This window comes from Natator depressus, chromosome 1 (genome assembly GCF_965152275.1).
Source record: "Natator depressus isolate rNatDep1 chromosome 1, rNatDep2.hap1, whole genome shotgun sequence".
In the NCBI taxonomy this organism is placed as follows: Eukaryota; Metazoa; Chordata; order Testudines; family Cheloniidae; genus Natator; species Natator depressus.
The window spans coordinates 283,648,007-283,674,177 of record NC_134234.1 but is presented as its reverse complement, the minus strand read 5'-3'; the positions used below and the strand labels follow the sequence as shown (position 1 = coordinate 283,674,177).

The window sequence follows — 26,171 nt, the reverse complement described above, 5'->3', positions numbered from 1 at the left end:
GACAAAACCACAGACTGGCAGTGGGCTCAGCAGTGTCGATGGCCAGGACCCCGGCTGGCAGGGGCCGGCGGACGGAACCCCAGACCAGCAGCGGGCTGAACGGCTCAGCGCGCTGCTGGTCTGGGGTTCCATCTGCCACCCATGCTGCCAGTCGGGATCCCGGCTGCTGGCCCCGCTCAGCCTGCTGCCGGCCTGGATGGATGGAACCCCGGGCCAGCAACGGGCTGAGGGGGGCCGGTGGCTGGTACCCCGGCTGGCAGGGGCTGGCGGACAGAACCCCAGACCAGCAGTGCAGGCGGCAGACGGAACCCCAGATCGGCAGCGGACGGAGCCGCTCAGCCCCCTGCCAGGCTGGGGTTCTATCTGCCGGCCCCTGCCAGCTGCTGGCCCCCGCTGGTGGGCAGGCAGTTGGTGAGAAGGGATCCAGCCAGCAGCAGGACCCACCAGAACTGATGGGGAGAGAAGGCAGAAAATATGGGACAACTTGCCCATTTTAAAGAAAAAGTCAGGACACCTGTAGGAGGGCTTAAATATGGGACTGTCCCGTTAAAAGCAGGAAGTCTGGTCACCCTCATACCCTTAACTGATATAACTACATCGGCAAAACTTTTAAGTGCAGGCCAGGCCTTAGTGGTACTAAAATGGTGCCTAAACTTTCTGGAATGTTTTATGCAGCAGGAGCTGACTCTAACTACAACAGCTGGAAAAGTTTCTACACTCCTTGAAGGTGGCATCCTTTGTCAAATATAATTCCTTTGAGTCCTTTTTCTAGTTTAGCTGCAGCCTTAGAGCTCATTCATATGGTATAGCAACCTGGCTTTCCCATAGGGGAAGTGTCTGTTGTAGTACAGACCCATATTCCACAGAAGTATGGGGAAAACCTATTTCTAGCAAATGAAGCAATTATGAATCATGTCATTAGGCAGAGTGTAAATTTGTATTAGAATGGTTTCAATTATCCTGGTCCTTAATGAGCAACCACAGATATGTTAGCTATGGCTCTAATTGTGTCACTGGGCAGGGCTTCAAAGTGGTGGTGGCCTCCTTTTGTTTCTGGGCCATTGGAACAGTAAGAATATTTGCTGTCTTAAGGGCACAAGCTGCCATTCAACCTAAAAATATCACACTGTGGTTTTGTCTATGCTAGAAAAAACAGTCTTACAATAAAAACAGTCTTGTATTACAGCAACTGCCAACAATGGTGCAACTGCACCAGTGGTAGCAAGCAACAGTGTAAACATTGAAAGGAGGGGGAGAGAGAGAAGCACGCTCATTTGCTTTACCATCATGACATAAAAAACTATTTATACCTGAGACTTAGTATTGATACAGCTGCACCATGGCAGATTTGAAAACAACAGCAGATTTTTAAACTAGACCAATCTCCCACTGACTCACTATAAATTCTGCCTGAGAAAAGAAGATTTGTGCCCAAAAGCTAATAAAAATCATGGTCAGAAACTTTTCCCCTGTTGATAGGTCTTCTGGGAATGGCAGTTATCAGCTGAAGAACACTCTCACACTTGTTGTTCACAGCAAGACACTCGCTGGCTGAGGAGTGGAAAAAGATAGACATAACTGCTTTTTTTTTTTTTAAGAGCGTGGGCTATATTAATCACAGTAAACTTACTGGTGATTTAAACAGGCATGTCGCTTATATACAGCCTGAGCAAAACCATACCACAAACACAGCTACAAAGCCTGATTCTTTGACATACATTTGTAAAGACTTAGCAAATGATATCTTTCTGTTTTGAATGTAATAGCTGTTGTGTTGTTGATGTAAAAGGTGTTCTCTGTCTGTGCTTTTGTTTTGCCTCAGTTCACTAGTTGCATTCTGTACAGGAATAAAACAGTGTTAATTAAATCATTTCCTAGTGTAGAGTAAAAACTTTCACTGCTGTTTTATGTTAAGTCCAACTGTAAAACTTCTAGCAATTCAGCTCTGCACACTTTAGTACTTTTTGTATACAATATGAGTATTGTTCTTGTAATGATCAGATTAGGTTCTGGCTACATTTGGTTAGGGAGGGATGGTCTGAGAGGATTCCTGCTCTGTCAGCTGTAGGCTAGGACATTCCGTCCTCATGAAAACAATCTTTCTGCCCTTTGAAATTCTGGAGATAATGAAATGTAAACACATCTCAAAAATTCTGACAGTTGTTTAAATGCCACTCATTGTGTAACTTCTTGGACCTTGAGCTTTGTGTTTTAGAAGGATAACAGGACTGTCTTGAAAATCTAAGTACTTACACAAATACCTAGATTTAATGATCACTGAAATTTTTTACAAGGTCCTGTTGAAAAACTGTATTTGTCCAGTGGACAAGCCCAGACATTTGTAGGGCCCTGCATGGATACAAATGTATATCCACGGATGCGGATATCCGTGGATATAAATCGGTATCCGTGGAACCGCAGGGCTCTCCCGGGAACCGCAGTGGCAAAAGGAACAGAACGTGGGGCAGGGCCGCCACTCCCAAAAGCCAGCGTCCCGCGCCAGCAGCTCCTCCAGCATGGCTGTACCGCCCCCAGCCCCACCCACTGGGGCGGGCACCAGGCTCACCAGTAGCTGTCCCTGGTTGCGCTCTTGTGTTAAAGCAGCGTGCATGCTCCCAGACAGGAGACACAGACAGCTATGTGGAAGGGACGGGGGCAGGGCTGGGGATGGGGCTGCGGTAGTACAGCCGTGCCAGAGGAGCTGCCAGAGTGGGGCGCTGGCTCCTGGGAGCGGCAGCCCCACGTTATGCTCCTTTCACCGCTGTGGTTCCGTGGATACTGATTGGCATCCGTGGATATAAGTTTGTATCTGTGCAGGCCTCTAGACATTTGTCGATCTCCTCTGCAGACAAGGGCATAGCTACATTGTAATGGCTAGAGCTGTGCCACTGTAGTGTCATAGCACTGATGCTTCGTACATCGACGGAAAAGGTTTTTCTGTCTCTGTAATTAATTCACCTCTCTGAGAGGTGGCTGGTAGCTAGGTTGATGGAAGAATTCTTCCATTGACTTAGCTGTGTCTACAGTGGGCATTAGGTCAACCTAATTATATCAAACAGGGAGCAAAATTTTTCATAGTCCTGAGCAATATACCTAGCTCAATCTAATTTTTAGGTATAGACCAGGCCTACGTTAGTTCTTACCTTTATTCTCTTTCCACTCGCAAATAATTCAGGTCTGTTCTTTCCATTCCTAGATTTCAATTTAAAAAATCTGCAGGTTTCAGCAGAAAAATGGAAAATGTTAAAAACCAAATGTTTTTGTTTTAAAAAAAGGTCTAATTTTGTGTTTTAAAAAAAAAAAGATTTTGAATGAAAAATTTTGACCAGCTCTACTGACTTACACAATTAACAGTACAATTAGTAAATACTATTGCTAGAAACAAATAATTCTATTACTAAATTAATTTACATTTTATCTTTTTAATGTGAAGACCCTATACTTATTAGAATATTTGAATCAGGGACTAAAGGAGGGGAAAAAATGGACAGGGTAGCTTCCCCTCCTCTCCTTGGACTGAGTAAGCAGCTCTTTCCTGCACATTCCCCTCCTGTTTCAATCTACTTTAACCACTTGATTTGCATACATTAGTAAAAATTAGTAATAAGTATGGCTATTATGGGGAAGTTTGGAAACCAAACTAGCAAGCAAGGGTATCTTCATCTAGTACCAAACCGAATAAAATGTACTTTAATCTGGCATTGAATTAGTTATGTGGATGATATGAAAGGCTCTCTGCTTTTATTCATCTGGATGAAATGCCAAAGGTCACAGTCAACTGTTCTACAAATAATATGTTGTAGCTGGATTTATTAGAAAACTTTAACATCAATAGTAGTAATTTCTACTAAAATAAATGTAATTGAATCTTATACTTCAGAGTTTAAGATAATTGACACAGAAGTCAGAAAGATTCCCTTTCTCCCAGCCCACCTCTGTGGCATTACACAACTGGCAGGGTGCATGGAGGAAGCAAGCAGCTATACAGGAAACACTGGATGGCCTAATATAATAAACAGGTTTCAGAGTAGCAGCCATGTTAGTCTGTACTCGCAAAAAGAAAAGGAGTACTAGTGGCACCTTAGTCCCTAAGGTGCCACTAGTACTCCTTTTATTTTTTTAATATAATAGAGAATTTTATGTTCTTAAAAAAATAAAAAGGTGAAATAAAGATTTGCAGGGAAAAATCAGGGTTACACAGTAGACATGCTATTATTGATGGGCCCTAATTTTCTCCTCTGACTGCCCATGACTCTTCACCTCTACACCCAGTAGGTTTTTAATGAAATACTAGTCGTTTTTACAGAGAGTTTTACTGAAAAAGTGGACTTTGTGAGACAAGAGGGAGAACATGAGCTGGAAAGGAAATGACTAGAAATACCTATCACTACATGCAACTTTTCCCTTTCCGGTGCCACTGTTTTTCACTGTACAGTGGAAACTGCTAAACTTGGTTCAAACAGTTGTTCAAGTAAGTGTTTTTCCTGACCTCAGGCCAGGCCAGGATTTTTGTCAGATGACCATGGCCTCGATCCTGCGATATGTTCTTTATGGGTGTAGTCCTGCTGTCCGCAGAAATCCAGGCCTGTGTTACAGATGCATGGTTAAAACCTGGTCTATAGAACAATAACTGGATGATGGTTGGGCCATGCCCCAGTTACAAACCAGTTCAACAAGCGGGGTCACTGTGGCTCATGCGCCGTTCAGCGCTCCAGGCTGGGCCCCATGGGACTGGAGCCAACAGCCGCGCCGTTTGGCACCCTGCTCCCGGTTTGCTGGCCGGTGTGGACGCCTGGCTTGGGCGTGGCTGGCCGGGGAGACAACTGCCCCGCTGCGCGGCCAGGGAACGGGGCAGGGGGGCAATGCAGAGGGATCGCGGGGCAGCAGGCCGGGGCCGTGTGGACGGTGGAGAAATGCAGCTCCCGGTGTGCGTGAAAAGGGTCGGGTCAGGCCGGCAGCTCGGGGGAGGAGGTGGTGGTGGTGGTGGTGGTGGCGGGTCCCCTCGGCCGGTCTCTCAGTCTGGGCGGGCAGAGGCCACGCCTTGGCGGGGGTTGGGGATAGGCCCGGGCTAAGCGGCGGCCCCTCCCCCCCCCGGGCAGCTTTGCGTGCGACGCGCCGCGAAGCCCAGGCCCGAGACCCGGATGCAGCTCGGCCGGGCAGGCTCTGCTGGCCGCGAGGGGGCGCCGGCCCGGGGGCGCTGTGTCGCGGCGCGTCGGGGAAATGGCGGAGCTCGCAGCGGGCCTGGCCGCGGCCGTTCGTGGGGGGTAGCGGCACCTCCCCCTCCCCAGCGGCTGGCGGTGCGTGGGGACGGGGCGCTGGGCCTGGCTGGCGGAGGGAGGGGCTCGGGCGGGGTAGGCCGGGCGCCTCGCTTCGCCTCCTCCTGGTGGGCAGGCTCTGCAGGGCTGCGGAGGGCGGCCGCGCGGGGCCTGCCCGGGAACGAAGAACGGGCGGCCGCGGGGCTGGGGCGAGAGGCGGGGGCTGAGGCGAGGGGCCGGACCAAGGCGGCTGCCCCAGCCGTTGGGTGAGTCAGCAGCGACGCGCGGCCGGCCCCCACTGACTCAGCAGCGTCAGCCCCGGGTTATGCTCAGACATGCCGGGCCGCGGCCAGCGGAGGAGCTAAGCCCCGACTTGCCTTCGTCTGGCGACGCTATTTAAAGGCGGCCCGGCCCCGCCGCTTCATGCCAGTGCAGCGCTTCAGCTCCGCCGCGTGTGCGCCCGCCAGGAGCGCCCAGGTGAGGCCGGCTCGTGTTGCCGCTTGGCGTTATCCTTGCGGGGCATGGCTCTGCTCCTCCGCGCGGACTCCCCGCTTCGCCCGCTGCCGGGCAAGCTGCTAACACCGGCTGTCTTCATTTCAGGCAAATGTGCAACACCAAGATGTCAGCGGGGTCGGACGACCGCCTCGGCGCCTCTTCCATTCCCCACGCCGAGCAAGAGGCGCTGGTGAGTAGCCCTGGCCCCTGGCTCTCAGACACTGAGGTTTTCCTGCTGGCTGCGGGGCTTGGTGCCAATGGACCTGTTGGTAGACAGGTGTCGAGGGTGTGGATGCTGACTGCTCCTACATCAATGCTAGGAAATAGATGTTAATATTGGATTAAAGCCAGGGAAGTGAAGGTGGGTTCTCTTTAATCGCCCAGTTGTGGAGTAAATCAGCTTTCACGGTTGGGAGTGAAGGATGACACAGCTACCTAAACTTCATGTTTCTGCGATTTTGTTGTATTTAAATGTGTTCTTAAAGAAATGTTTTTAACAGGTGTTTGATTTTAATGCCAAGTTTGAGCCCCAAACAGGTTACTAGGTCCGTTCAGAATATAAAACCCATAAAAATAGCATTTACAATGGAAATCTTGACAGAATCCAATTAGAGCGTTGGGAAAGGTGTATCTTCTAGCACTACATGGTGTTTGTATTGTTTCTGAGAGTCTGAATTTTACTGATTCCATTTAACTGTATGGTGACAGGTTTCAGATATTGTTTACCCATTGTTTCATGTTCTCTATGTATATAAATCTCCCCACTGTATTTTCCACTGAATGCATCTGATGAAGTGAGCTGTAGCTCACGACAGGTTATGCTTAAATAAATTTGTTAGTCTCTAATGTGCCACAAGGTGGTACTTTTCTTTTTGTGAATACAGACTAAGGCTGCTACTCTGAAAGCTGTGTTAATGTGTATCAGCAAAAACAACGAGGAGTCTTTGTGGCACCTTAGAGACTAACAAATTTATTTGGCCAAATACATTTGTTAGTCTCTAAAGCGCCACAAGGACTCCTCTTTGTTTTCATTTAACTGTGGGTTTTCAGTATGTCACAATACCATCTTGTGCTGCATCAGAACTTAAAAGCAAAACAGGGTAAGAGACATAGACCTTATAATGAAAAGCCATGGGGTATGGTGATTCATTAAGTGTGTTACGCTTCTGTCTGAGTACTGTACCAGAGCTGCAGCAATGGCGTTAGTCACTATCCTATGGTTTCTTTCACATCAGATGTGACTTAATTTATTTAAAAAGTTATGGCATGCTATTCCAAGTGAATTTACTTTGTTAGAAAAGTTAAGTAGTTACTAATAGTTTAAAAGGCTAGAAAGGTAGGAAAACATGAAAAAAGCCAGAAGTTCATGAAAGCGTACCATGCAGCTTAGGATGGAAAAATATACTGATTTATTTAAAATCAAAATACCTTAAAAGTTGGGGGGTTTTGTCATGGAAATCAAGGGAGTGATTGTAAGGCCTTGATCTGCAATCCATCTACAATGCCTGGGTGGGCCCTTGTGTTTGTATAGAGTCAGCAGTGCTCCTTGTGGGCACAAGCTTCCTCCCACACCTATCCAGTTGCAGGATCAGATCTTAAATAATACACTGGTAATTTACAACGCTGCAACTTTCTTTTTCCGGGGTGTGAAAAAACACCCTCCTGAGCATAGCAAGTTTCAGCATTGAGAAGCTCCAGTATAGACAGTGCACCAGCGCTGGGAGCTACACCCCTCATGAGGTGGGGTGTGTTTTTTTTGTTTGTTTTGTTTTGTTTTTTTTTTAAGAGCATTGGGACAGCTCTTTCCCAGCGTTCTGCTGCAAGTACATAAGTCATGTTAAAGCACTGCCAGTGTAGACTAGCCCTAAGTTCTGTCTACTTATGGTACATTCTCTCTGTTTCAGTGAGATGTTCATTCCCTTTATGAATCTGTTGTAAAATCATACGAATGGCCATAATGGGTCAGACCAATGGTCCACCTAGCCCAGAATCCTGTCTTCTGACAATAGCTGATGCCGGATGCTTCAGAGGGAATGAATGATACAGGGCAATTAGGGTGATCCATCCATCCATCCCCTGTTGTCCAGTCCCAGCTTCTGGCAGTCAAAGTTTAGGGACACTTGCAGCATGGGGTTGCATCCCTGACCATCTTGGCTAATAGCCATTAATAAACTTATCTAATACTTTTTTGAACCCACTTACACATTGGGCTTTCTTAACATCCTCTGGCACTGAGTTCCACAGGTTGACTGTGCATTGTGTGAAGAAGTACATCCTTGTGTTTTAAACCTGCTGCCTACTAATTTCATTGGGTGATCCCTAGTTTTGTTATGTGAAGGGGTAAATAATACTTCCTTATTCACTTTCTCCACACCATTCATGATTTTATAGTCCTCTGTCATATTCTCTTGAAGTCATCTCTTTTCTAAGATGAACAGTCTGTCTATTTAATCTCTCCTCATACGGAAGCTGTTTTATGCCGTCTTATTATTTACCCCTTTCCTAATGGTTCCTAACATACTGCTAGCTTTTTTGACTGCTGCTGCACGTTGAATGGATATTTTCAGAGAACTATCTGCAATGACTCCACGATCTTTCTTGGAGTCTAAATTAGTTGTTACCACTAATCATTTTGTATGTATGGTTGGAATTACTTTTTCTAGTGTGCATTACTTTGCATTTATCAACGTTACATTTATCACAAGCTAAATATGAGTCAATAGTGTAACGCTATGGCAAAAAAAAGCAAACATTCTGGGATGTATTAGCCAGAAGTGTTGTAAGGAAGACACGAGAAGTAATTCTTCTGCTCTACTCTGTGCTGATTAGGCCTCAGCTGGAGTGTTATGTCTAGTTCTGGATGCCACATTTCAGAAAAGATGTAGACAAATTGGAGAAAGTCTAGCGAAGAGCAGCAAAAATGATTAAAGGTCTAAAAAACATGACTTCTGAGTGTTTAGTCTGGAGCAGAGAAGACTGAGAAGGGGACATAAGTTTTCAAGTACATAAAAGGTTGTTACAAGAAGGAGGGAGAAAAATTATTCTCCTTACTCTCTGAGGATAGAACAAGAAGCAGTGGGCTTAAATTGCAGCAAGGGTGGGTTAGGTTGGACATTAGGAAAAACTTTGTCAGGGTAGGTAAGCATTGGAATAAAATTAGTAGGGAGGTTGTGCAATCTCCATCACTGGAGATTTTTAAGAGCAGGTTAGACAAACAACTGTCAGGAATGGTCTAGGTAATAATTATTCCTGCCATGAGTGCAGGGGACTAGACTAGAAGACCTCTTGAGGTCCCTTCCAGTCCTACAATTCTGTGATTGGATTTCATCTGCCATTTTGTTGCCCAGTCACCCAGTTTTGAGATCCATTTGTAACTCTTCACAGTCAGCTTTGGACTTAACAATCTTGAGTATTTTTATATTTTCTACAGATTTTGCCACTCACTGTTTATGCCTTTTTCTAGATCATTTATGAATATATTGAACAGCACTGCTCCCAGTACAGATCCTTGAGGGACCCTGCTATTTACCTCTTTCTATTTTGAAAACTGACCACTTATTTCTACCCTTTGTTTCCTATATTTTAATACTGATCTATGAGAGGACCTTCCCTTTTATCCCATGACTGCTTAGTTTGCTTAAGAGCCTTTTGGTGAGAGACCTTGTTAAAGGCCTTCTGAAAGTCCAGGCATATCTACTGGATAACCCTTGTCCACATATTTGTTGACACCTTCAAATAATTTTACTAGATTGGATTCTGCATGATTTCCCTTTACAAAAGTCATGTTGACTATTTCCCAACGCATCGTGTTCATAGATAGCAGGGGTAGTCAATAGGCGGACCACGGGCCAAATCCGGACTGCCAGACGCTTTTGAATGGACCCCAAAATCTTATTTACTTAGAATTATTGTTACTGTACTGTATTTTATTATTTTCTCTGGAGTCTGGACTTTGCCTATACCTTGACCAAGCTTTTTGGACCTTGACAAAAAATAATTGACTACCCTTGATCTGTAGTAAAGAACACAATTATCAGACGCACGGTTTCAGCCAGTTTTCCTGGTACTGATGTTAGGCTTACCAGCCTGTAATTTTCAGCAATGCCTCAAGGCTTTTTTTTTTTTTTTTTTTTTTTTTTTTAAAGGTGGTTCCAAAACCACCTTTACTGACACCTCAATCTGGGATGGTTCCTCAGATTTGTTACCTAAAAAGAATGGCTAAGGGATGAGAATCTCCCCCGTATCCTCTGCAGTGAAGACCGATGCAGTGGCCTTGTTTTCACTGAGTGCTCCTTTAGCACATCAATCTCTAGTGGCCCCACTGATTCTTTGGCAGACTTCCTGCTTCTGATGTGCTTTAAAAAATTTGCTGTTAGTTTTTGTCTTTTACTAGTTGCTCTTCAAATTCTTCTTTGGCCTCCCTCATTATACTCGATTTGATGGAGTTTGTTCCTTTTTTGTTATATATCCATCTGTTGCATTTCAGTGATATGTTTGTATTGTTGGGTTGAGCCAGTAATTAGGTTGCCTAACCCTTTCCATATAAAAAATTCTTGTGGCCCTTTTGTTTTTAGAAAGCTCTAACTGCTTCATAGTTTGCATCAAACCTTTGAAATATGGGAGAAGGAAAGTCCTTTGACCGAAGAGCTGTCTGTTTTGTCCCATGGCATTCAGATCAGGTTTTGCTGAGAGATGCATTTTTGAAAAAAGTCATTTCCCTTATCTCACCTGTTCTTCAGAAATATTTTGTCTCGATGCTGAAATAACTAAACATGAACATGTTAGGACCAGGTTCATGCTGCTGCTGAACCAGCAACAGCAGCATCGCACTCTATATTTGGAACACTTAAGAACTGTTAGAGCTGGTGTAGCACAAGATGATTTGGGGAGAGAGACACAGGGGCTTACGCCCAAACCCAGCAAATAGCTCTAATGAGCCATATAATTAACTTTGAGGGCACCATATGGGGTAGGAGCTGCCACACCTCCTAGTGGTGCGAGAGAGCTAGGCTGGGTTCCCCCTTCAGATACCAGCCTTCTACTTACCACCTAACGTAGTAAGTCTTGTAGTTCAAGAGAGAGCAGTCTGTGCTACATTGCTGAAGGTTCAGGGTTTACACCCAAGTGGTGGTGGATGATTTGGGGGAGGGAGGGTTGTTATAGTTGCATGTAATAGGATTTGTTGTTCTTTTTTTCTGAAAAAGAAAAACCTAGGCAATTACGTAAGTATGTAAATGAATCTTATTTAGGTTGCAAAGACTGTTGTTGCCTGTGCAACCTTACTTTAGCCTCCATGTACATATGTATCTTGGCACAGTCTTTAATTATGTGATGACACACAGATTTTCACAGAACCCCTGTTTCATTTGATGTGAACAGTAAATGCACTGGGGGGGAATGACAAAATTAAGATTGCACAGGGAACCAAAAATCTGCCATGCCCTAACTTTGAGGTGCTTGACTTTTCAATGTAAATAACACTCTTTTAACATAGTTTTTGTGGGAGTAATACAAAAGTAATCTATGGAGCTTTGGACTCTTTGGGGAGGACATGCACTATAAAAATTAAATGTGGTGTTTGCTTTTTTTTTTTCCCTTTCAGGTTAAACCGAAGCCACTATTGTTGAAGTTGTTAAACTGTGCTGGTGCCCAAAAAGACACTTTTACAATGAAGGAGGTAAGTTATCAGAACTTCTCATTAACAATGATGGATAGCAATAAATAGAAGTGTCAGACTTACAAGTTTACCATACTTATTAGTGATCCCATAATGAAAGAAAAATAATGTGGTTTACTGGATAGGGCATCGATTTGGAAGCTGGGAGATGGTTCTGTTCCTGGCTCTGCCACAGTCTTGCTTTGTAACCTCGATCGAGTCACTTAACATCTATACCACAGTTTCTCTTGTCTGTAAAATGGAGTATATAGCTTTGAGAACTGCAGATGAAAACTGCTATGTAAAGTAGTATTTATTTATAACTGTTAATATGGAGTTGCAGGTGATAATTGAAAGGAGAATAGACTCTTTAGGGGGTTTGAAATAAGTTATTTTATATTGGTTTTATACTTTAAAGTTATAAATATATTTAGTATAGCTATATTTGTCTTGCATTGTAGGTAATATTCTATCTTGGCCAATATATTATGTCTAAACAATTATATGATGAAAAACAGCAGCATATTGTCCACTGTGCAGATGATCTTCTTGGAGATCTATTTGGGGTACCAAGCTTTTCTGTAAAAGAACACAGGTAACATTTCATATTCTTTGTGAGAGAGATCAGTATGAAATGTATGTAACACACTGAAAGTGTGTGTTGGTTTGCAATTTGTTGCATATTTTATTTGCATAAGTCTTGACAGATGGAATTGTCATAATTGTATGCCCGCTGGCCAAGTATCTAGTTTTTTAGAGGGAGGCCCGATTCAGCCTGCATTTATATCTATAACTGCCAGACCTCAGAAGCAACACAAACTTCTGAGGTTCAGTGACCTTATGGGCTTTTGTCTGCTTTGAAGAGAGATTCTCCTCTTTACCCCTTGAGGTAACAGCAACATAATTTAGACATTACACAAGCACTTAAGTCTGTCCCCTTCCCATTATGAACTCCTTGTGCATGGGAGACCAAGCCCAGTAAAGGGGGTTGCAGAGAAGGGGCATACACTTTTGTTTTTCTCCAGGCAGCTACACCACTTATCAGTGCAGAGTGACAGTGGTTGAAGATTTCCCTTTGCAGCAGGCTAGACTTTCTTCTGAAATAGGTTATATTGCTGCAAAGCCAGGATGCATGACCTGGGTCTTGCCACTGCCCTAAAAGTTTAAGATATTTTTCTCTGGATTAAACCCTGAAATAATACTGTACAAGTTCCATTAAAAATGCTTTGAATCATGACTAGAGATGGTCCAACTGATCGTTAAGTGAGAAATGGCTTTTTGATGAAATTGAAACTTTTAAGAGGAAAATTCCTGGTCTTGTTGAAATTTTTCATTTTTTGAGAATTTCAAATTGGAATTTTTTCCAAATTTTTAGAAAAAAGCATTTAAAGTTTGTTTTGGTGGGGGAAAACACTTTCACTTTTTATACTATTCCCTTTTTACAATGGGGTGGTGAAAGAGGAGTGGAAAGCTTAAAAAAGCAAAATCAAAGTGGTGGTGGTGTTTTCCCCACCAAAATAAAATGAAAACATCCAAAAATGCTGTGAAAAGTTTTGAACAAAATAGAAGCATTTTCATTTTTTGAATTTTTCATAAAATGCATTTACCTCTTTTTCAACCAGCTCTAATCATGACACTACAAAATAATCAGTGTTTTCAGCTTGGTCTTTCTCTCTTCTAGTTTGGCTAAATATACCACAGTAAATAGGAACTTCTAATTTATAATTTTTAAATGTATGAAATGTCTGTTTTGTCTCCCTTCAAGGAAAGTATACTCAATGATTTCCAGAAACTTGATAGCAGTTAGTCAACAAGGTAAGTTAGTGCTGAAAGGCCTTTTTTGTGGGGGAGAAAGTGATCTTTATTAATGCAAAAGTCCTGAACCTGTATTAACTTACTTTGTAGGTGATATTCAGTTAACTTCAATCATTGATAGATGACGTAATTATTATCACTTTTTTGTAGCACTGTTGGAGGTGAATTGCATCTTTAACAAATAAATTGTTTAAGGTTATGGGTCTAGCACAGAAAATGGGCTTGAACTTGCTCATAGTGAAGTCAGTGGCAAAACTTTCATTGGCTTCAATGGAAACGGGATAAGGCATTATGTGCAGACTTTGATTCTGCTTTCTTTACATACTCAACTCACACTAAGAAATGTATTTTAAAAACAAAATATTTGAATATTGGTTCATCCTTAACTACCCTGTCTAATTTGAGTTAACATTTCTCTTGTAATAGTTTATATGATAAACAATAAAAGTAGCAGGAAAAAAATCTATATACTTTGTTCTTATGAGTTTAATAAATCCATATATAATTTCATAAAATAGACTATGGCCTAATTAAATTTATTCACATCTGCAAGAGAAGGATGGATAATGCATCTGTGATGTAACTTAAATTTAAGAAATGAGTGAAATGAAAGTTAAATATGGGGTGATTTTTTTTTTAAAGGCTCTTAAATCTACATTTATACATGTGTAATCTGCTTGATTTTCCAAAGTATGGAGCACCTGACATCTCCCATTGGCTTCAGTGGGTACAGTTGGGTACTCAACACTTGAAAATCAGGCACCTGCCTAAATATGGACTTTGGGGCTTAAAGTTAGGCTCCTATTTTTGAAAATCTTGGCCAGAACAGCAGAGTGGAAGGATAGAAGTAGAGAAGATCTCAAAGATAAAATCTGGTCAAATAAAGAGGGTATGTGCTTACTATACTTAACTTTGTTCTAAATGGATACCTTTTGTCGTGAAAATAACTAGTTGCATTGTGTAGTTCAGGGTCCATTCTGACAATGTAGTTAGAACAATTATTTCTATGTCTTAGTAGTATATTAGTGACTGTAAACATCTCTTGCAGAGCTTGATATCTTCTTTTGTAAACCAGTGGATCTTGTATGTGTCCCCTTGTAAATAGTGTAGAATCATTCTGTTGATATCTAGCTAAAAAGTGTATTTCTTTCATCTGTGAGAAATCCCAAAACACAGTTACATTTCTTTTTTCTTATAATTGTGTATGTAATGTAACAAAGAAAACCTTGAACCTTTCTTAACATTTACAGAATCACTTCATACTCGTAAGTATACTCTGAATTAAGATTTAAAACGATATGTACAAAGTATTTGCAGTATGTTTTTACAACTTTCACAGCAGTCCCTTGAGCCTGCAGATATTTCCTTTTTGATGCATTGCATTATGTATTTTTCTTTTTCAGAGTCTATGGAAGCAAACGTATCTGAGAATGAGACCAGGTGCCAACTTGAAAAAGGCAATGTTCTAAAGGTGATCTAACTACTTGATACATTCTAACATATACACTCTTTCAAGTTTCACAACTTCAGTTGCTTTACCATTGAGATTTGGATGCAGTTGAAAGATTAAAATTAATTTCATCCTATCCACATTACTACTATGCTTACTTAGTATTTTTGTTAAACAGGAATCCATGCAAGAGTTAGTTGACGAAAAACAGACATCCCCAAATTTGACTGCTAGACCAACTACCTCTTCTAGGAGGATGCTTAGTGAATCTGGTATGTGCACATTTATAATGCAGGATTTTCAATATTTTATACCTTTCAAGAGTATGTACACCTAGAGCAAACTTGTATGTCACTGGCTCATGTCATCTTTTGTGGGGGAGTCCACATTTTCACGTTTTTAGCCATTGTGAAAGGTACCAGATTGACAGCCCTGGAGAATGAGCTTCTCTGCTTATCCATAGAATAGATACAATGTGGGTAATGGCAATACAGGCTTCCCCGCATGTTTGTATGTCTCCGGACACAGCGGTTTCAATCTTTTATTTCTTTTTTTTTTTTTTCCATTTATGGACCCCTAAAAAATTTCGACTGCAGGTACGGATCCCTTTGGGAATCTTTGACATAGTGAAAACCACTGTCCTAGCACAATGGGGCTCTGGTCCATGACTAGGTGCTATGATAATACATACAATAACCTCACCAGCATGGTGCAGTCCTGACCTGCAAGGACTACCGGTAGGGTGATAGGGTAGCTCAGTCTCCATGACTTTTTTCAGTCCTCTGCCTTTATACTGATGTCACCAACAAGGTATCAGTGGTGTTTTCTTTGTGATGTGGACATCTTTTCACACACTGCACTGAGACTATCAAACTGATGTCAGGTAACTCTTCAGACAACCACCAGATTATAACTTTTGGTTGCTGTTTGTAACGTATTTGTATTGGATTTAAGCCAGTGACATGGGGTGAAAGGCTCTATTTTATCCAGTTATCTTGGTCCAGATTTTCAAAAGTATTTAGTCACCTAAATATGTCTGATTGGCCCTCTGATTCTCTTCTCTACCTCTCCCCTCTACATGGCAACTTAATATTTATTGGTTAATGCATTCTTTAACATCTGAGGTGTTGATTCTGATATTTAGTAGCTGTAATTAGTGAGTGTTTTTGAGTGGGTGGGTTTTTTGAGTTATGTTTAAACTTTCAACCTCTTGGTAGTGACACTTCATAACTTTCAATTATATGTAATACACACTGGTAATTTCCACACCAACCTGCATTTTATCACTTATCTGGTGATTCTTGATAGTTGTGATAAATTGAGTAACAATAACCTTTCACATAAAATCATAGCATGCAATATTTATTTTGTTTTCCTATGTTCAGTAATATTTTGTTCAGTTGTTTGATCTATGTAAAGTATTTCTGATATGCTTGACTTTGTAGTATTTAGGTAGCAGTCATCCTAGCCTATCCTAAAACTGTACTGCATTTATAAGCCATTCACGCTACATTAAAAGAACTCTTTAATGTTGTAACTCAAACTGGTGAAAGGATGAAAATTCACAGTTAAGGATTATAACTTGTAATACTTACACACAACCCAGAGTAATCAGGTGTTCTGTTGTGCCTGCTTATTGCAAGCTTAATCATTAACTCTGTTTTTGCATCCATTTGTCAGTTTATTACAGCCTTAAAATTCTTTTAATAGTGTTTTTATGTACACTGTTTTTTTAATTTGTAGGAAATCTTCCCCTTAAACCACTATGCTCGTTACATTGGGATGATAGCGGCTCCTTTGGAGCCGCTACTATTTCACTGTAAATGTTTAGAAACCGTGTGTTGGCATGTTATCAGTGCCTCATGGAGAGATGACAACTTAATGAGGACAACGATGGACAGGAGCAACGGTTGGGCCTGGGGGCATCTAAGTTTGAAGGTTGGGGCTCTCAGGGCGAAAAAAGAAAAGAGAGGGACTGAGCCAAGAAGCATCAAGGGAAAGTAAGAGGAGTCACAAAGTATGTACAAGTGTTTTGTTCTTGTTTTTTTTTTAAAACTAAAGATGCCAGGCTTAGAGGCCCTGGGGTGGATTTTTCAAACTTTTTTTACAGTGCAAAGAAAGTATTGGGCAGTAGAGTGAAAGGCACCTGTAGGTGACAGCAGGCTCTGTTGAATGGTCATTGAACCGATTTGCCAATCCTGGTAGGGAATTTCACTCCACTGCATTTATTACATACTGACTTGGCAGCTGCTTATTGAGTTTTCGTCAAGTTCGTTTATAATGCCTTTTCTTAATATCAGTGGAGTTGAATTTTGATACATTTATCCCCAAAATGCTGTCTCCCTACTCCCTCCCTCCCTCATGCTACCAGAGTCTAAAACGTCAGTGTTTTTTAGTTCTTCGGCTTAAAACAATGTTTCCACAGTTGATAGCTTGAACATCATGGTTTAGCCTTGAAGGAATTTTTAGTGTGGACTTTTATACCCCTTGCAAATTGGGTTTATAATAGAAATTCTGATACCAATAAATATACTATTGCATGCTATGCTAAAATAAAATCCCCGATTTCCGGAGGTGGCCGGGAGTTCGTTCTTATGATTCCTTAATCATAGTATCTACTGCCTGGAGAAATGACCATTTATAGGGCAGTCAGTGAAAAACAGCCTCTGAAATGTCAATCTTTTGCCCATTTTACACCATTTTCTTTTAGGAATATGGCAAGAATGTGTTTCATTGTCTTTTTAAAATAGGTCAGGTGCCTTTATTTAATTTTCCATTGAAAAACACTGAATAATTTTAATATTAAAGTTCTGAATAAGTAAAATCCAGTTTAAACATCTACTAAAATGCATGTAACGTGGACTTCATAGATGCCTTTGGATTAATAAGCTTTTTCTCTCTGACACAGAAGAAAATTCTTCAGATGAACAACCTAGTGAAAGAAGAAAACGGCATAAGTCAGACAGCATTTCGCTCACATTTGATGAAAGCCTTTCTTGGTGTGTTGTAAGTGGGCTATGCTGCGAAGGAAGCAACAGCAGCGACTCAATAGACTCTGCAAGTCCTGTAAGCAAGATGTATTTTTAATTATGTTGAGTTCTCAAATTTCCCAGACATGCATCTTGATTATCACCTTAATATTTGAAACAAATAATGCTTCTAGTGATGTCAGAGAACCTGAGTGTTGTATTTTATGTGGCTTGGATCACAAAACTTAAGAATAGAATTTTCTTTAATCTTCATTATGAAAAGTGGTGCCTCTGAATTGTGTATGAATATCTGTATTCCCAGTGAGAGTGTGTTTCGTGATTAGAGTAAGTTATTTACACTTCTCAGTTTCCCATCTGTAAAATATGGGTTAATATTTACACACCTTTGTTAAAGTATTTTGAGATTTGATAAAAGATGCTGTAAGTATTATAAAATCTCAGTACACAGAAGTGAAATATTTTTTAAATTCACACACACTATCATCTGCTTTTCTGTATATTTTAAATGTTAGCAAATGTAAGTTCAAACTTCGCTTGTGTTATATTTCAACATACTAGTTTTGGAGCCAGTTCCAATATTTTTTTCATTCATTTAAAAATAATTTTTAAAGGTTTTATTAGTCCAATAATATATTTCTAAATGGTGCAACTGCAGGAGAAATCCAAACATCTTGAGTGGTATGAGGTATTTGGCTGAGACATGACTATTTTATCTCTGGCCCACAGCCATTTAAACAGTGTTTCTCTTGACTGTTATGTTTAAATACACATGTAGCAGTATGAGTCATAAGAATGGAATAATGAAGTTAAATATATTCACCCCTCCCCTTTTTATTCAGGATCTTCATGCCAGTTCATTAAGCGAAAACTCTGATTGGTTTGACCAGAGTTCTGTTTCAGACCAGTTCAGTGTTGAGTTTGAAGTTGAGTCCATTTATTCAGAAGATTATAGCCATAATGAAGAAGGACAAGAGCTCACAGATGAAGATGATGAGGCATGTATATTCCTCTTCCCCCTCCACCCCACCCCCCCAGCTAAATCTGAAATGTTATAGCAGAAGCATTTTGTTGGAATCCAATATGAAACATTTCCATAGTCGTCTTTCATGACTGTATGTGCTGTATGGCAAATATGTACTGCCATTCTTTATACTGAGTTTTCTTTGTACAAATTTAATCATGATTCTGCAAGAAGCTCCATGTAGGCAGAGCTCCATTGGGGTCATTTATAGGGCCTGAAGGGACCATTACAATGATTTAATCTGACTTCCTCCATAACATAGGCCATAGAATTTAATCCAGTAAAATTCACTGTCTGGCTGTTGAAGTCACTGAGGTTCAGTGCAGGGTCAGGAGTCCACTTATGCATGGTTTCTTGTAGGATAAAGGTCTTAGCTTGGAATATGTATATAGAACTTTATTGGAAGAAAACCTCATAATTTTTGAAAGGCAAAACATATTAAATAGGATATTTATCTGCATAAAGTTAAAAGTGAATAGAAGTATTTTTAGAATACATTTTTAGAAACTATCTAAGATCTTATATCAGGGGTTGCCAAACTTACTGACTCTCAGAGCCACATACGACAGTCTTCAGAACCAAGACACACCTGCTGGGGCTCAGAGCTTCAGTCCTGCGGGAGGTGCCTGCTGGGGCTTGGGGTTTCAACCCCGCTCCCGCTGAAGCCCCAAGCTCTGGCAAGCATGCCCTGTGGGGCTGAAACTCAGAGCCCCCACACCCCACCGCTAGGCAGAAGCCCCTACCCCACCACCCTGTTGCAAGTCAGAGGTCCCAAGCTCCCCTCCCCAAGTATGGTAGGTGGAGAATGGTGGGAGTGTGGGGGGCTCCATGAGCCACACTTCAACAGTAAAAGAATCACATGCGGCTCATGAGCCACAGTTTGGCCACTCCTATGTTATATTATTAAGAGACCGCATAGGTAGCCTTAAAAATTCCAAATAGTGAGCTCTATGGTGCAGTGTATTAGAATTAGTGTCTTTCATTTACTGTGTTGACTAGTGAAATATCTGTGTTGCTAAAGCTTTTGTTCACAATTGACATTATCCATTTGAGGGGGGCCCACTGTTGTCTGTCTATATTGTAAATCTTCCAAGAGGTTGTTCCCAAATGAGAACAAAAGTTTTTAGAGCTGGTAATTGATTACAGTGTCTGTACCCGTAAGTAGTAGAGCTCCTCTCTTAATTCGGTACACCAAGAAAATGCGTGTAGTATGTAGCCACATCATCTAGAACTTTAGCAAGTACTATTTTCTATCTGATAAAAAGTTTAAACAAATATATTCTGTCAAGTGTGCTTTACTGCTTGTTCAGGGTTGTTTTTTAATAAAACATTTAAAATTGAAAACCAAGTAAAAGGAAGTTAAAATATATTTTCTTCCATCAGGTATATCAGGTGACGATATATCAGACTGAAGAGAGTGATGCTGATTCATTCGATGAAGATCCTGAAATTTCACTAGCTGTGAGTAAATCCTTGGTTCATGCAAAATCACAAGTCTTGTGAAATGAAAGACCAGGACTGGGAACATATATGAATTCCGTGGATACTGCAGTGATTTTAAAAATAAAATCTGGCTTTTTCTTGCATTAAAAGGAAAATGATAGTTTGAGGTCTTTCAGTTACCGACCTATAAATCAGTCTTTCTCTCTGCCGTTTTAAAGTTGTGGATACAGGAATTTCAAATTTTACTGGCTCACTCAGAGTAAGGGGCACACAGTTTAGAGCCTAGAGCTAACTTTTTGTTTAAAACACAAAGGAAGGATTTTTTTTTTTAAAAAAAAAAGCTTTTTAATTTTTTTGGAAACCAAAAGCTAGCATTGTTTTTGTTTACAAGAAAACAAAATAAAACTGGCCACTTTTAATTTCAGTGTCCAATCTGAGTGAAATAAAGAAAATAGCAAAAAATTGTATATTGAAAATTCACTAAGGATAAAGGAACTGTTTTTAAATTGTCTAGAAGATTGAAAAGATCAGTTTCTGTATTTTTTTTGTGTATAGTAAAGTTTTTTTTTAAATTTCAGCACATTGGCTTGTCAGAATATCTGAATTCAGAATTTGACATGTCTTTAAAACTAAATACTAAAACATGGAACATTTCTTTAAATTGCCATTATGAACACAGAGTTGCATAGGAGAATTAGTGATCCAGATCATGTCATTGGCTGAGCTGCCTTAATCATGCTCGTACTGTGGAGCCAGCTGTAATGATACCTCTGGGAATATAAGGAGGTTTTTTGTTTTTGTTGTGTTTTTTTTTAAATGTCAAACAGAATATTTTTAAAGTTACTTTGTCTAGATTTAAATAGATGATATACCGTTATTTCTTATTGCTCTTCATTCACAGTTCATGTCTGAGTAGAAAAAGGCATCCAAAACAAGCATTTTTTAATTATGGTGTTGCTAGTTGCAGCTCCATAGTTAAGGTTAAGTTTGCCACTCCCCAAAATTACAACACTCTGAGAATGGAATTTATATAAATTTGTTAAATACCTTTAGGAGTGAAAATGAATTTTAAAATGTCTTTTAAGGAGTTGAACATCCAGTGTTAGTCAAATTGAGGTTTTTTGGGGAAGGCTCTTGAATAATGCACACATTTCAAACATTTCATATAGTTTAAACTCACTGAAATCTTGAGTAGACTACACTTGAAAAAATTTTTTAGGATTACTGATCGTTTTTTCACAGTATTCATAATTGGAAGTTTTTCCTTCAGCAGAGACTGGAGAATAGTGTTCTACTTCAGAGAATTTCAGAAAAAAGTGCTCTTTTAAAATAGCTGCCACCTTCAGTTGTTTTCCGTAGTACTGAAGCCACAGGTTTCCCCCAGTTGGTAATTTTTGAGAAGAGCTAATTGTTCTCAGTACAACCAAATATTATTCTCCGCCTTGTGACCTCATAGGGTCTACCTGCTAAAGGCAGGTTGCCATCTCCTTGGGAACAATGGGAGGCTATAGCCATTTGTAACGATGATATTGACCTATGGTCTCATTTACATTAAGAACAATGGGTAATGGCAGCCATTTTGAAATAGGGCAATTCTTTGTGAGTTTCTCCAAAGAAGATTGTATGCACCAGACTCTCTTACTTGCAGGTGTAAATTTTCAGTTAAGAAAAATAATGGCAGAAAATTATCATTAATCCTAAATGTTTCCTAATACCATTGGGAGTGGGTAGGAAAATCAAGTTAATCTGACCTGGGACAACAAACACAAAAATGGCTTAATCACAAACAGGTTAGATTGGGGGAGGGGAGAACGGCAGTGATACTTCTCAAGTTCTGTACACAGAATAAGTTCTGCCACATGATATGGCGCTCTCAGTAGATTGTGCAGATACTCAAAATAGGTTCACACATCCTCTTGGATCTCAGGCTCCATTCAGTGAGGCTCATATGCTCCACTGGCTTTTTGGAGGAACCCAGATGCTCCTCTGCGGTCTGCTAGGTTTTTCCTTGACTGGAGACAGAAAACAATGGGATACTTGTCCCAAGGCCACTGACTAGTGGTACCAGAATAAGCTGTCACTCACAGTAGATTACAGATCTTCACAGTATGATTTTCCTTCTCCTTTTGTATATGCTTTGAATAATGAGTTAAGTGTTGACGTTTGAAGTATTATTATTGGGTGATAGTTAGCACCCACTAAGATAAATGAATCAGGTCACATACCCCTTGGAATTGTTTCAGGTTCTGCAAATGGAGACAGACATCATTGCATCAGTTAAACTCTGTTCAAATTTTCAAGGCTCAGTAACCTAACGGCTAGAGACTTTTATTTAAAGAAACATAGTGTTCTGGGATCATGAAGGCAGTGTAAGAGAGGTTCCAGTATGATGTACTGCTGCGTACAACATAAAATGGAATCTTGTTCTGTAAATGAGTTTAGTATATGGTGTTATTACAAGGCAGACCTAAAGGTATTTGAGTGCCGTAAATGTGCATTTCTATACCTTAACATGTTTGGATTTCTTTTATGTTTAACCTTAACTCAGAATATCCTGGGTTTATAATGCTTGGTTTTAGGATAATTACAGCATCCCTGTAATGTGTTTTTCCTAAATTACTGATAAGTAGTTGCAACCATAATTTCACTTTAACATAGTTTTATTTTTCTGAAAATATATATGCAGATAGTCTGTGCAATGTGCAAACTTACATTAGAGAGGTAGAAGATCAGTTGCTAAAACATATCATGGAATAGATTTGAGTCTAGCTCTAATGATAGTACTAACTGTATACAGTTTTGGTACACTGCCTGTGTAACATATTTTCCTTGGCATAGTTGTTTACTTGTTCAGTTTTGAGAGAGTTTTACACCCAAATTTTTAATTGCAAGGAGGGGGGAAAAAAATCATATGTGCTATCGTTACAAGATCGAGAAATTGTGGTATAATTGATCTTAACTTTCCTCTTCCTAAAGCTCTTTCCATCTTAAAATGTGATGATTGACCAATTCTATGTACAAATATTGAGTAAATACTTTAGCAGTAACATAAAGAATCTCCTTTAGTTTTTTTTCTATAATAGTAGGAAAGCCAAATAGCTTAACTGTTTAACTTTTAATTCACTAAAGGATTATTGGAAGTGCACTAAATGCAATGAAATGAACCCTCCCCTTCCGCGGCATTGCCCCAGATGCTGGGCTCTTCGTGAGGACTGGCTTCCTGATGAAAAGAATGATGACAAATCTGAAAAGCGAAAATTGGAAAGTTCCACACAGCTAGAGCATGAAGAGGGTTTTGATGTTCCCGACTGTAAGAAAGTGAAAATGAATGAAGATAAAGAACTAAGTGTTGAAGAAAGTGAGGATACAACAGCACAAACTTCTGAATCCCAGGAAAGTGAGGAATACTCTCAGCCATCTACATCTAGCAATATCTTTTGTAGCAGCCAAGAGGATTGCAAAGAACCTGAGAAAAAAGAGTCAGAAGACAAAGAGGAAAGTATGGAATGCAGTCTACCCCTTTCTAGCATAGAGCCCTGTGTCATATGTCAGAGCAGACCTAAAAATGGCTGTATAGTTCATGGCAAGACAGGACATCTTATGTCATGTTTTACTTGTGCAAGGAAACTGAAAAAGCGGAATAAACCCTGTCCAGTCTGTAGACAGCCAATTCAGATGATTGTGCTAACTTATTTTAGTTAGAAGGAACTTCAGCATAACTGTGCAACAAAGTTTCAACAGACCTTCCATACAAATTTCCATAGACTCTTACAATTAAGAGAGTAAGAAACTATTTTTGTATGTTTAACTAAAAACATATTTTGGTTGATTTTTCTTTCTTTTGATTTTAATGAAAAGTTGATGTCTTCATTAGGCATTTGGGGAGATTTTAAAGTACCCAAATTCCTGAAACTTATTTCCATGTTAGGGGATCTGTCACAACAAGAATTACACATCACAAGCAGATCAGTAATGACTCTTGTACAACTGAATAGAATATCCATTTTAAAATAATGAATTTAATGCTTTTGAGAAATGAGAGAGTTCTCAAGTTTCATTATTGTGAAAATCAATTTTCTTTTCCTCGGTAAGAATGAATAGATTTCATAATTTCAACCTTCCCATCTTTCTACAAATTCTGGTATTTGTTCCTTAGTCAAGTCATTGGGGAAAATCAGAACTTCTTAAGAAATCCCTAGGAAAATTCCTATTTTGAAAAATAAAATTTTGACTTGGTCATTGCTGAGAATTCAATTTATTTATCAAAGTAGGTAAATTGGGGGAAATACTTCTGAGACCACTTCAGATCACCAGAAGATGTGAAAGTTAGTAAAGAATTAGAGTAATTAATTTAGACCAAAAATTGGAATGAGCGAAGAATGAAATTAGGGTAGAGACTAGCCTTTCATTTCAGTAAAATGCAAGTATACGTTTCAGGTGCTATAAAAATGATTACTATTGATAAGTAATTGATTTGAATTCAGCTTTGATTGGTAGTAACCGAAGATGTTTGTCACATCACTCCTGTGAAATGATTTTGAGACCTGTTTCTTATGATTTGGTAGTCTGTCCTGTTGCTAATAGATAAGTAACCACATCTGAGTTTGGCACATTTGACTGGCCCAGCAGAGGGGGCCAAAGACTCAATGGTCGTGGTGACTTTAAAAAAAACAAAACAAAAAACCACGTTCGCTATGAAAACACATTAGTGGAGCGGTGTTGGGGAAGTTTATACTTCTACTGTACCTGTGTCCAGTGTTGTCAGTGTACCACATTTCATGAGCATTACGTTCACTTAAATAAGACCAAATATACCAAACCCTTCAGAGAGAGCAAAAACAGCACGGTGATATTTTGCATAAGGGTGGTTTTTTAGTTCAGCAGTTTTTTTTAATTGAATCTGTGATTCTCTGTTTTTGTAAGGGTTTTTCTGAATATTAAAGAGTTGTGAGGTGGTAGATTGGTTGGTTATATACTGAAATCAGACTTTAATATAAAATGTTGATCAAAATTTTGATATTACCTTTTTGGACAAAAATGAAAAATCTGTAAAATTAAATATCCTTAAAACTAGTGTGTCCAGTTCCTTGGTAACTCTTTTCAGTAATGAATTTTAAAAAAATCTCACCATACTTGCCCTCTCCTCCACCCTCCCACCCTTCCCAAATTCTCTGTCTTGTGAAATTTCTCTGTACTTTTTATGTTGCTGAATATTTTGTGTGTTTGTGGTGAATTCCAAGAATGCAGTGAAAGTGTGTATTTACATAGAATTTTTTTAAAAATGCTGTTAAGTTACTCAGTTGAACTGGTATTTTGAGGATAAAAATATAAGGTTTTGGATCATTTTGACGAGACTATTGTGCAAAAATGTGGCTTTCTTCTCTTGCTTAATGAGGTCCTCTTGCAGAGTGTAATATTGAGAAGAGACATGCAGATTTTGGGGCTTTCTGATTTCAAGGGCAGCATTCCAAAGTAGTTTAACCAATAAAGAATGGTGAAAACGGGAGCACCGTTCATTTAGTGACTTCAGATACTGAGGCCCGGTGTAAACAAAGGTTATACGATTTTCAATATATCAGTTGTCATTTTAGCATACGTGCAAAGTGCCTCATGTGGCAAGTGACCAGGATTCATCACCGAATTTGGTCTGCTGGTTGGATCATTGGCTTTCCCAGTTTGGGCCAGGTGTTGATGGGGAATGCAACATGAATGCTAATCGTTGGTTAAGGGGTACATCTCCTCTAAGTTGGACACAGCTATACCAGTATAATTATACTTATAGCATTATAAATTATTTGTTATAAATTATTTCCTCATGGGAATGGGTATAACTGTGTCTGCAGTAGGGGCTGTACTGCTATAGCTGTTCTGGTAAAAGATCACATCCCTAACTGTAATAGTTATACTGGTATGTGTAGACCAGGCCTGAGAGACACTAAAGACAGGGATATAGAAAAGCAGATTACAGAGCAATTAACAGAACCAGAAATTATACAGTCAAATCTTACTAAACCGCACAATAAGTATTCTTCTATCCTCACTTCTG

At 40.0% G+C, this 26,171-nt stretch overlaps 1 protein-coding gene across 2 annotated transcripts; it reads left to right on the top strand.

The window, feature by feature from the left end:
* Positions 1-5,177: 5,177 nt before the first annotated feature.
* MDM2 (MDM2 proto-oncogene) lies at positions 5,178-24,859 on the top strand. Of its 2 annotated transcripts, none has more exons than XM_074942080.1 (11): positions 5,178-5,297; positions 5,856-5,940; positions 11,353-11,427; positions 11,868-12,001; positions 13,172-13,221; positions 14,625-14,692; positions 14,850-14,943; positions 17,580-17,737; positions 18,501-18,656; positions 20,066-20,143; positions 23,255-24,859. In XM_074942080.1, exons 2-11 carry the CDS (start codon positions 5,860-5,862, stop codon positions 23,825-23,827), a joined length of 1,467 nt encoding a protein of 488 aa, XP_074798181.1. In that variant the 5' UTR covers positions 5,178-5,297; positions 5,856-5,859; the 3' UTR covers positions 23,828-24,859. The 2 variants fall into 2 exon arrangements, with proteins under 2 accessions (XP_074798181.1, XP_074798182.1); XM_074942081.1 differs by lacking the exon at positions 5,178-5,297 and adding an exon at positions 5,499-5,732.
* Positions 24,860-26,171: the final 1,312 nt, after the last annotated feature.